At 47.0% G+C, this 11809-nt stretch overlaps 1 protein-coding gene across 3 annotated transcripts in view; it reads right to left on the reverse strand.

Moving 5' to 3' along the window:
• Positions 1-9286, reverse strand: part of LPCAT1 (lysophosphatidylcholine acyltransferase 1) — a 124791-nt gene extending 115505 nt beyond the window's left edge. For all 3 annotated transcript variants that reach the window (XM_074987896.1, XM_074987895.1, XM_074987894.1), the window contains exon 1: positions 9045-9286. In XM_074987896.1, the coding sequence (XP_074843997.1) occupies positions 9045-9164 (120 nt within the window). In that variant the 5' untranslated portion in view covers positions 9165-9286. The remainder of the gene's footprint in view (positions 1-9044) is intronic.
• Between the last annotated feature and the right edge of the window lie 2523 nt (positions 9287-11809).

Here is an 11809-nt window from a genome sequence, read left to right on the forward strand (position 1 = left end):
GGCATCTATAGGTACAGCAGTCTTAAAAAAAATGACAACAAAAACTGACAAATCAAGTACATAAGGACTGAAGGACAGGGTGAGGGATGATAAGTATCTTGCCTGAGATAATTACGAGCATCAGAGAAAGGAAAGCAGTCCCTGTAATGTGTGAGCTAATCGTCATCTTTGTTCGTACCAGATGTTAATGTGTCGAATTTGAATATGAACTCCAATTCACAACTTTCTCTACGCAATCTGTTTTTAAAGTCTCCGGCTATGGCCACACTTGGCCAAACTTCGAAATGGCCATTTTGAAGATTATTAACAAGGCGTTGAATTGACTATTCAGTGCCTCATTCACATTAGGACACTTCTGGCTGCGGCGCTTCGAAAGCGCTGCTTTCGAACGCACGCAGCTCAGTGACGCTACGCGGGGGTCCTTTTTTAAAGGACTCGATATATTTCAAAATTCCCTTATTCCTCTCAGCTGAGAGGAATAAGAGGATTTTGAAAGGTGCGGGGTCCTTTCGAAAAGGACCCCTGTGTAGCCGCGCCGAGCTGAGCGCTTTCAAAAGCGGTGCTTTCGAAGCACCGGTGGCCAGAAGTGTCCCTAATGCTAATGAGGTGCTGAATATTCAATTCAGCGCCTCGTTAATAATCTTCAAAATGGCCATTGCATGGCCACTTCAAAGTTTTGACCAAGTGTGGCCACAGCCTCTGTGCTGTAAGAAGCAAATTCTCAGGTCTTTAACAGAATGGCCCACTCCATTAAGTTTTTACTGACTTGCTTACATGTATGGAGATTCCTGCTGTCTGCTCTCTGTCCATTCATTCTTTGGCAAAGTGTTTGCCTGGTTTGGTCCAATCTACACAGGCAGGGCATTGCTGTCACAAAATGGCATATATAATATCGGTCAAGGTACACGACAATAAGCCCTTGATCTTATAACTAATGTGGTTAGATCCAGTGATGGTATCCTCAGAATAAATATGTGCACAAAGTTGACAGCGGGGTTTGTTGCAAAGAAATGTTCCAGGATTAGTAGTACTGTGGTGTAGCCTGTGATTGCTTGTGAGAATCTTTCTTAGGTTAGGAGGTTGTCTATAGGAGAGGACACACCTGCAAAGATTACCCAAGAAGAGAGGGAGAGCCAGGCAAACTCTTTGCTAAAGAATGAATGGACACAGAGCATATATCAGGAACCTAACTGTATATAAGCTGGTCAGTGAACACTTCCGTGGAGTGGGGCCATTCTGTTATAGACCTGAGAATTTGCATCTTACAACACAGAGACTTTAAAAACAGATTGTACAGAGAAAGTTGTGAATTGAAGCTCATACTCAAATTTGATACATTAACAGTTGGTAAGAACAAAGACAACAATCACCTTGCGTGTTACAAGGACTGCTTCCCTTCGAGGCGCATAATTATCTCAGGCAAGGTACTTAACATCCCCCACCCCTCACACCCTCCTTCAGTCCTATGTACTTGATTTGTCAGTCTTTATCGCAATTTTTTTGTACCGCTGTACTTATAGATGTCAGTCTGTACTGGAAATGTTATTGGTCTGATGAAGTGGGTCTGTCCCATGAAAGCTCACCACCAAACAAATCATGTTAGTCTTTAAAGTGCTACATTAATGTTGGTTTGTTTTAAAAGGAATAGTAGTTAGTGAATCCAAGTGACAGATGATCAGAAACAATCTAATAGATGTCATCCCAGAACCTGCTCATAGTCTTAGACTGTGTATGCACTAGTGAGCTTGTAACAACACAGCTGTACTGATACTGACAGGAGAGAGCTCTCCCACCGACATAAAAAAATCCATCTCAACGAGCAGAGGTAGCTATATCAGTGGGAGAAACTATCCTGCAGAGAAGCGCTGCGCACACAACCATTTAAGCCATGTAATTGATGCCATTCAGGGGGTTGGCAGTGGTAGTGTAGACAAGGCCCTATATTGGAGGAGGAAGGCCAGCAGTTTAGCTGACATTGTCCCTGGAACTGAGCGAAAAGCTGTTTCTACTTTTTTCAGTTGGTTGCCAGAGGCTACTACTGTCAGAGGCTGATTTAGCACTTTAATAAATGCCATTTCCAGCTGTATACCAGCAACTTCCACCAGTGTCACTTTACTTAACAGTCAGTCAGCAGACACAAACAGCTCGGCTATGTCCACACTAGCCCAAAAACTTCGAAATGGCCATTTCGAAGTTTACTAATGAAGCACTGAAGTAGACATTCAGCGCCTCATTAGCAAGCAGGTGGCCGCGGCACTTCGAAATTGACGCAGCTCACTGCTGCGCGGCTCATCCAGACTGGGCTTGTTTTCGAAAGGACCACAGCGACTTCAAAATCCCCTTATTCCTAACAGCAGATAGGCATAAGGGGATTTCGAAGTTGCTGTGGTCCTTTCGAAAAGGAGCCCCATCTGGATGAGCCACGCAGTGGCGAGCCATGTCAATTTCGAAGTGCCACAGCTGCTAGCATTCTAATGAGGCGCTGAATATGTACTTCAGCGCTTCATTAATAAACTTCGAATGGCCATTTCCATGGCCATTCCGAAGTTTCGGGGTAGCATAGACCTGGCCCTTGACGGGTTCACCTCTATCCCTACAATTTATTATGGGTCATATTATTATTATGACTGATGGCTGATTAGGTCACGGCAGCATTTTTCTCTTAGGTGAGTAAAACGTCTACCCTGATGTTCTATATGGAGCTGAAGCTGAAGGAGCAGGAAAGGACGTTTCACTCCTAACAGCACTCAAGCTCTCCCCCTGCCGCTCCCCCGTTCCCCAATACATTGCAAAGGTTACTCAAGAAGAGAGTGAGAGCTGGTAACAGAGACCCCAGCTCCTACTTTCAGCAGCTCCAGCCAATAAGCCAACTGTTTTTCACCTGATGAAAAGCCTGAGAAACAGGGCTTCTCATTCAGTTCCAGGGACAACTTCACCTAAACTCTGCTGAAGGCCTGCTACACAGACCAGTTAGCTACAACTCTTCCCCCTTCTTACTGACCGATTTATGGATCATAGGACATGATGGAAAGAAGCAAGGATGCATCTGACAGTACTGGAAGCAGCTTCTCCAGCTAATAAACCTCCCCTCTGAAGAATCCCAGGAATCCCAGTCTAACAAATCTTATCAGGTGCACCTTACGGACAAGATAAGAGTACCCATGTCATCTGGGCACGATCTTCTCCCCCCACTTTTTTTCTTTTTAAATGCGAGAGTAGAAACAACCATTGGCAAAGAGGCTGAAGAAAAGAGTCACTGCATAGTCATGCTAAATAATATGGGTTCGTTCACTGAAAGAGCTCTGTGGTTTCATATCACTCTCCATCCCCAAAATGTATTCCACTGATTCATATTAACATTAATTTGTACTGCTAAAACCAAAAAATGGTTTGAGAAGCCATAATTATGGACATATGTAAGGTGAAGGGCTGTACATGTGGTGATATAACAAGGGAACTACTTCAACAGGAAGGCAGCACTGAGTGTGCAAATGCAGATCTGGGAAATTCTGTTTTTCTTTCCAGAGATGAAAAAGTTACAAGTAAGAGGAAATAGCTCAGATTATCTTTGCATTTAGGAATTTGGAAAATGAACTCTCATTCCTATCCCTGGTCAGCTCACTAGCAAATGCTTGCAGCTTTCAGAGTTTTAGACACTTGAAATTGGAAAGCAAGTTTATTTAAATGACAGAGGTAGCTGAACTAGTTGTAGCAGTGGTGGCAGGTGTGGGAGAGGTAAAGCTTTCGTTCCCATATACAATTTGAATATCTTCCGTGCTTTGTATCTCATGTAGTAATTTACCCTTGTGCAAAAAGAGTTCCAAATCAGAATGGCAATTCTACACATTTTTATGAGTATTCAAAAGGTGCAAGAACTCAGGGGGGGAAAAAAAAAATCAGGTCTTTCCTCTTGGAAAAAAAATTACAAGACTTCCTCCCCCCAGAGGCACTGGAGGAAGGTATGTGCTAGCATACTCCAGGAACCATAAAACAAATTTCTGAAGGGCAAGGAAGCAGAAAGTGTGGACCTAGCTCTGGCTCAAGATCACTACTTGCATGCCCTCCCCAAGAGGGAGGCTCAAGGCACCTATGGAGACCAAGTGGTTCCCCAAAAACAGGAACCCCAGGATCATCTTCTGGAGCTGGCCAGGATCCAGGGAGAAGGCTCTCAGTACCGAACTGATGGCAGGGCATGGACAAGACCAGCTGGCTGACACCGCACGATCATACTGACAGCTATCTGTGCTGAGTATCAGTATCAAATGCCAGTCTGTCAGGTCATTCACATCCCCCTTCTTTGGCAGCTGAGTGAAAAGTATAGCTCCAAGACATGTCCCAACATGTGGGGCCGCACTCCACTGTGAGCCTGCCAACGTCCAGAGATTTATTGTTGGGCATCAGACAAAAGGCTTCCAAAAACTTGGTCAGAGAGAGAGAGAGAGCTTCAACTAGTCCCTGTCACCAACAGTGACCAGAGGGATTTTACTCCACAGGACCTCAGCATTGGTCAGATGTGGGGAGAAGTCAACCTAAAAAGTTAACACCCTCTCACAGATATAGTGGCTCTCTGCCATTGTTCTTCCTCTCCAGGACATACAAAAAGTAGGAAGCAGAATCCATCTCCTGAAGCAGCTGGATTCACAACTAAACAAAAGTGGTTCTGGCCCATAGTTGTTGAGGGCCCAGGGCAAGCAGTCAGGTGCATGTCCTGCTCCAAAACCTCACATTCCAAACACTATCAAAAATCCCTCCTCAAATTGGCTCCCTGGGTGTGGTCGTGACACAGGACTGAGGCACCTACCTTCTCCACAAACCACCACCTCTTCATCTAGAAAAAGATGTGCCTCCATCCCCTCAAAGCCAGCATTCCAGAAGAATTCCATGAAAGCCCTGGCTTCCAGCAGGCTATTGCTGAAATGCCAGTTGGTTAGCCCTGGCTACTCATGAGTCAAAGAGATCCTCACCACCACCAGGTGGTGGTCCAAGAAAAGGGCCTCACTGATGCTGGAAAACCGGGCACATAAGATCCTGAAACAGATGTAGATGTGGTTCTGCAGCAAGCGGCATGAACCTCCTCCACCGAGCAAATATGGAGGAGTTGTCTGGATGGTCCCACCAGGAAGTAACGGTCAATGTTCTTCATGAGACTATCCACAGTGGTCTGGTACTTCTATCTCTGGATATGGTCCAGCATATTCAGGGTGGAGTTAAATTCTCCACAAGGATCCAAGATGCTGAGGAAGGCGAGTGCATACTGACAGGCTCACACTCACCTCAGCCCCTTATCAGGGAAAGTGAGCGAGGATACGCTCTGCTTTCCCCTCCCCCCGCCCCCCCCCCACACAGTGATGCACCAAGTGCCCTAGCACAATGCCAGCAAACTTCTGCACTTCAGGCCATCAGTCTAGGGAGAAAAAAAGTCATCGGGCCATGTGAAAACTTGATGAATGGACAAAGCACCTCCTGTTCCCCCAATTCCAGCTACCAACTGGCTTCAGCAGCTGGATTCACATGTGTCTCCTCCAGAATGATCAGAGTACCCTGTACCCACAGGTCTAGAATAACTGGCACGAAGGCTCGGGTATGTCATCAAACGGCCATTGTTTGGCGAGAATGGGGGCAACCACAAAAAGATTGACATTTCAGCAAACAGCAGCATGGAACCTCTTATCTCTCAACTCCTTGACTCTAAGTTCACAGCAGAAATTACCTTTTCTAGGAATAATCCTCAGGAAAATACATCGAAAAGGCTGACAACTAAAAAACCAAATGGACAAAACTCTCGCCGGTATCTTTTCCTGTCTGCCTCTCCCCTTTTCACCTAAGATGACAAAAGAAACAGATTTTTGACTTGGGAGCAGACCTTCCTCTGACCATTTGGCCAACTGTGTTACTTTCCTCCCCTCTGCTCTCCCCCGTAAGAGACCTCATTTTGAGGCTAATCTAATTTGTTGAGTTTAGTTTAGGAAATGTTTTATCTTTATTTCTCTCATAACAAGTTCTGAATTTAATACCTTATATTTGTATAAACTTAAAATAAATCTTCTGGTTACATAAACTTGTTTTATTCTTTAAATTAATCCAGTGTTGTGAATTGCCTGGTTACCTTCATTTAAATTAGCAGAACATTGTATACTGATTTCACATGGAGAAAAGGATTCTAAGGATCAACGAGAGGGCTGAACAGAACAGAAGACAGTTTTTGGTGGAAATCTGGGCCTGAGCCTATGTTGGGAGTCACTCTGCAAGTAGAAGTGGTAACAAAGGCTGATGGAAACGAGAGTATGACTAACATATGGTTGACAGGAGGCAGCTATGCACAGACACTTAGTTTGTTATCTGCATGCTGTTTGTGAGAAGTCCAAGTTGGGAGCTATAGCAGAAAAGACTTGTGAGGCAACCCAGTTGGCAAAGTAAGAGTGACACAGCTCCTCATTGGTTTAGCTAAGTGTTCTTACACTTGAAGATCACAGAACACCAAACAATATTTTTTTTCAAATGTAGAACACCTATGAAATTTTTCTTTAAAAAAAAAAAGCAACATATTCAGCAAAAACAGAATGAAGTAATTTAATCAGGTGTCATAGCTGTGATGTAGTAACATTATAGCTGACTTTACTACCAGAAGAGATCTGCCATCAGTGTATTTTTACACTCTCTTGCAGTACACCTGCACATTTTGCATGGAACACCAGTGTTCCATGGAATACAGTTTAAGAAACATAGGTCTAGATAGCATGGCTGGAATGCCACAAGAGGGAAGGGTTAGGAAAGAGACTGGGGTCCACAGCTGCCATACTGCTGAGAACAGAACCATCAATCACAGGGATTACAGAGACAGAGTCGGGGGCTGCTCCACAACACCATGAGTGGGCACCAGAAGAATGGACGCAGTGCCTGCAGTCTTGGGAATGGGTGTTATGGTTAATGGCCTCTGAGCTCCAGCAGATCCACAGTGCTGGTCAAAGAGACAGAAGGGCGTCAGTGTCTCAGAGTTTCTATGTGACGCTGATAAAGCAACTTGACAAAAACCTTCCCATAGATGGCATCACTGGATGATTTTTTAATCGTAGGACATTTGGGGCCTCCTTTGGAGAAGGACTGAACTGTCACAACTACCACTGGGGAAGCAGCTGCAAGCTGTGTTTTGAATATATAAAATTCTATTAAAAAAAACTTAAATGCTATGAAAAAAATCAAGACCAAGACATATCAGTTTGAATACCCCAACCCCCGAAAAATCAATGGGCATCACATAATCATGGCAGAGATTCCCACCTTTAAATTAGGAAAAATGCATACGAAAAGTCATTTCCTGATCAAAAAATACCCTCGTCAAAACCAGTTTTCTTTGAGGAAAATTTTGGTTTTGCCAACCTATTTCATTCTTCCCCACTAGTAAAGAAATAATGTCTCCCTGCCTCAAACACTTCAGGAGTTTCACTGTCTTTTAGTTAAACTGGTAGGAAGATTTTCAGGCAGGCTAGCTAACCCCTGCCTCATCTAGAAAGAGAGGAAAAGAACCCAGGTACTCCACCTCTCTTTGCCAGGGGCTAAGGAGGAGGTGGGGAGGCAGTGCCTTCTGCTTCTTCACGGCCCAGTTGAAGGCTCTTTTTCCAATTTAAGAAGGGAAAATGGCAACAACTGCGGGTGGGGTAGCCAGAAAATTCTGGTTTCACTCTCCCTAATCAAGATTTTGCTTTAAAGCCTGTCAGTGAAATTTTTTTAAAAAAACCTACACATTTTCAGCACTATTCATAAGTAATTTTTTTTTTAAATTGCAACATCTTTTTCCCCACAGAAACGGATTAACTTTTTTCAATCAGCTTTAAAGATAACAGCTTACCAGACAGGAATGTTGTAAAGATTAGTTTATTAATGTCTGAAGCATTCAGATGTTACTGACAAATACCTTAGGAAAAAAAGCCCATGACGAAATTAATTCAGTGCAGAGTTTGAATCACGCACCATTAATAAAGGCTGCAGCCATGCACTGAATGACAAGGATAAAAAGAAATAACGAATTGCTATTCATTCAGTGAGCACCATCCATCCTATGAACTGAATGAGGTTGGGGTCCAGTGGAAAAAAGAGATTAAGCAATCATGGTACTGAACACTGAAGAGGGCTGAATTACAGTTACATAGGCTTAGTACTCAGTGCTTGATTTCCCATTTAAAAAATGCACCTGGGAGAGTAAAGTAGGGATGTGTGATTTCTTAGGAAATTAACAGGACATCCTTTCCAAACTATGCAAGGAGCAACTAAACAATTTATTACTTCCAATGATATTCAGTTACCATGTTTTGTTTACTACGTTCATGATCTATTCCATTTCACATGATAATAAAGACTCATCTGCTGGAGGGATGGCTCATAGGTCTCCAGCAAAAGGCATTTCTCAAACACATCCCCATTTTTCTTCTTTTTTTTTTTTAAAAAGGAAGATATTGCAAACATGCAAAGTGTCACCATAGTCTACAGCTCAGGAAAGGTAATTCTCCCACCTGTTCTCGTCAATGCATACAAGTCTCTCCCTCCCTCGCCTACAACAAGAGACCTTCTTTTGGAAATATTTGTTTCTCCTCATTCTTTTCTCGTCTCGAGCTGTATTTTGGAGGCATACTTTGGCATGCATTACCCATGTGCTGAAGAAAATGTCCGAGCAACGGGGCAGACAATACCTTCCTGCAACGCCTGAGCAACAGCAAATCCAGCCACGATGGGCTTATTTATGGCGAGGGTTAAAATTTGCCCCTGCGAGCCCCGTTGCCCAACGCAGCCTAAGAAGCTCCTGGCTGCAACCCACCCCCAGGACTTCTCTGCCCCGCGCACAGACCGGCCGAATGAGGTTTGTTTGCAACATGTCCCCCGTAGCCCGTTTATTGTGGGCTTCGCGTCAACGCGATGCAGCCGCCAGGCTCCCCTGCAGGGCCGTCCGGGGGCCAGCGCGCTGCGCGGGGGTGGGAGCGGCCACCCCGGGAATCAGGCCCCGGGGTCCCGCGGGGAGACGGTGGAGGCGGCCCCCGGCAGCGCGCACCCACCTTGGCTTTCTGCAGGGCGCCCAGGCGCAGCTGGTGCACGAAGGGGCTGCGCGGCGGGGGCGGGGAGGGGCCGCGCTCTCTGCCGCCCCCCGCGCAGCATCCGCGGCCGCGCAGCCTCATGGCCGGACAGAGCAGGGCAGGGCAGCAAGCGGGGCCTGGCGGGCGGGCGGAGGATGCTGCGCAGCCCGGATCCCGGCAGCAGTGGCGCCAGGAGGATGGATGCGCGACCCGGATCAGACCGACGCCGCGGCTCGCCTGCCCCGCCCTCCCCGGCAGCCGCGCATGCGCCCCGGCGCTGCCGAGGAGCTGGGCTCTGCAAGGGGGGGAGGCGGCTCGCGGCAGCCAGCGGGGCTTTCCGCCCGCTGCTCCCGCACCGGCCGACTGGCTCCTCCCGCACCCAGCCCCCTACAACACTGCCCGCCGCTCCAGCTGCTCCCGCATCGGCCCCCTGGCTCCCCCTGCACCCAGCCCCCCACAACACTGCCAGCCGCTCCAGCAGCTCCCGCACCGGCCGCCTGGCTCCCCCTGCACCCAGCCCCCCACAACACTGCCCAGCCGCTGCCAGCCTCCCCGGCTGCTCCTGCACCAGCCCCCCGTCCCCTACAGTGCTCCCCCGCCGCTCCCAGTCCCTCTCGCCAGCTGCTCCCGCACCAGCCCCCTGGTTTCCCCGCCTGCACCCAGCCCTGCCCCTTGCCCCAATCCCCCTTCATCCAGCCCCCCACCCCGGCCAATCCCCCGGCAGCTCCCCCACCAGCACTCAGCCCCCTCCTGCATCCAGTTGCCTGCAGCTTCTGCACCAACCCCCACTGCCCCGAGGCCCCCCCCACCATTACCCCTGCAGCTCCCATATCCAGCCCCCCTAACCTGCATCTCCTGCACCCAGCCCCTTGCAACAATCCACCACAGCTCCTGCACCCAGCTCCCCTGCCCACAACAGTCCCCTGCAGCTTCCGCACCCAGCCTCCCTACCTGTGTCACCCCCCACCTGCCTTTCTCAAACCCAGCACCCCTCCCACACACAGCCTGCCCGCCCACACCCATCCACCCTCAGCTCCCGCACCCAACCCCCCATCAGGCCCACCTGTGGCTTCCACACTGAGCCACCCCTTACTTACATCTCCTGCACCAAGTCTCTCACTCCCACCTGCGGCTACAGTACTGAGCTGCCCCCCACCACCCATGTGCCAGCCCTGCGTACGGAGCTCCCTCATCCAGTTCCTGCACTTTAGCCCTGTTCAGTGCTTTATAACAAAAGAAATAGATGTATTGAAGAAAGAATAGGGAGATGGTTAGAAATGAGAGAGATTTGCAAACAAACATAAATACCAACGTACGCAGGGCTGGTTCTGCAGTTATCAATCACCTTTCCTAAAGTGATAAAGTAGATTTCACTCCCATAGTTCAGTCTATTGCAGAGGTGACAAGCTCCAAGGGACTCCAGGATCGAATTTTTGCCAAAGAAGGCTCCCACTCCCCAAGAGGAAAGCAAGCAGAATGCTTTTCCAAACTCTTTGTTTTATTTATGGGCAGGATGATTGTTTGTTATAACGTGACTTTTTATCTCCAGGTACTTTCAGTTGTTTGTAGTTTTCCTCTGATGGGTTTTCGTTGTTAAGTTTTGGGATGGAGCAGGACTAGACCATTAAACCATCTTCCGCTGAAGGTGGTAGGGTGATAACTCTTTCCTGCCTGAAAGGTCCACCCCTGAAACATAGTGTCCCTGATGAGTAATGTTTACTGCTCTTTGATGAAGCATATTTTGGGCATAATTACGTTATTACTTAAATGTTACCCATGCATTCCTTTCATAATGGCTGTGAATCTTCATAAGCTACAAGCTTTCTGTGAATACCTTACATGCTACTCTCTATGGATAAATACCTGGTAAGACGTGTCTGGTGTAGTGAGGTTTGTTAAATCTGAGGAGAGAGTTGGCAAAGAAAAGGGGACGCTTTACTGAGGAGCCTCTATATCATAACTTGACTGTAGGGGAAACTACCTCATAGCCAGGTTCGGTAAAGGTTATATTACGTCCACAGTGATCCTCTTACCCAGGGTTTCCCAAACTTTATATAGCTGGGACCTGTTTTTTTTCAGTACCTTTTTTTCGGCCCAAAAATATAAATGCATATAAAAAAGAATGAAAAATGAATACATTTTCACTATATATTATTTATTCACAATAATAATAGCACATAGTGATAATCTGTATATTTTCTAAGGCCTGGTATTTTTTTTCCAAGGACCGGTACTGTGTGGACCACAGACCACACTTTGGGAAATGCAGCTTTTATTCATCTCCATTCTAAAGCAAAGAGTCTCAGTCTTTTCAATCAGACTTCATCTGGAAAGTTCCCAGTCCCCTAAGCATTTTCATTGTCCATTTCTGAGCCTCCCTTCTATAGAAACCCTCCAATATAAATATTTCTTAGTGAATAGAAGAAATTTGGCCAGAAGCCCATTGAATCTCGATGTCTTCTGCGTTTTTCAGAATTTGTATTGCAGCTGCACCAGTGTGCTGACTGACAATGTCCAGGAGTGTGTATTTAAAGATCAGTGAATCAAAACAGGGTCTGAAACTCAATTTACCTTAGGGCTAGTGCCAGTCCTCAGATCCTTCTAGTGGGCAGCAGGCACTCCCCCAGCAGGGCTGGGGTGGGTAGTTATTTCCTGGCCCCCACCTGCTGGCCCCGTACATCCCCTGGCCCTGCTGGCCTCCATCTAGCAATTTAACACCCCCACCAGGGGACCTGCCACCACGACCA

This window comes from Carettochelys insculpta, chromosome 2 (assembly GCF_033958435.1).
Source record: "Carettochelys insculpta isolate YL-2023 chromosome 2, ASM3395843v1, whole genome shotgun sequence".
In the NCBI taxonomy this organism is placed as follows: domain Eukaryota; kingdom Metazoa; phylum Chordata; order Testudines; family Carettochelyidae; genus Carettochelys; species Carettochelys insculpta.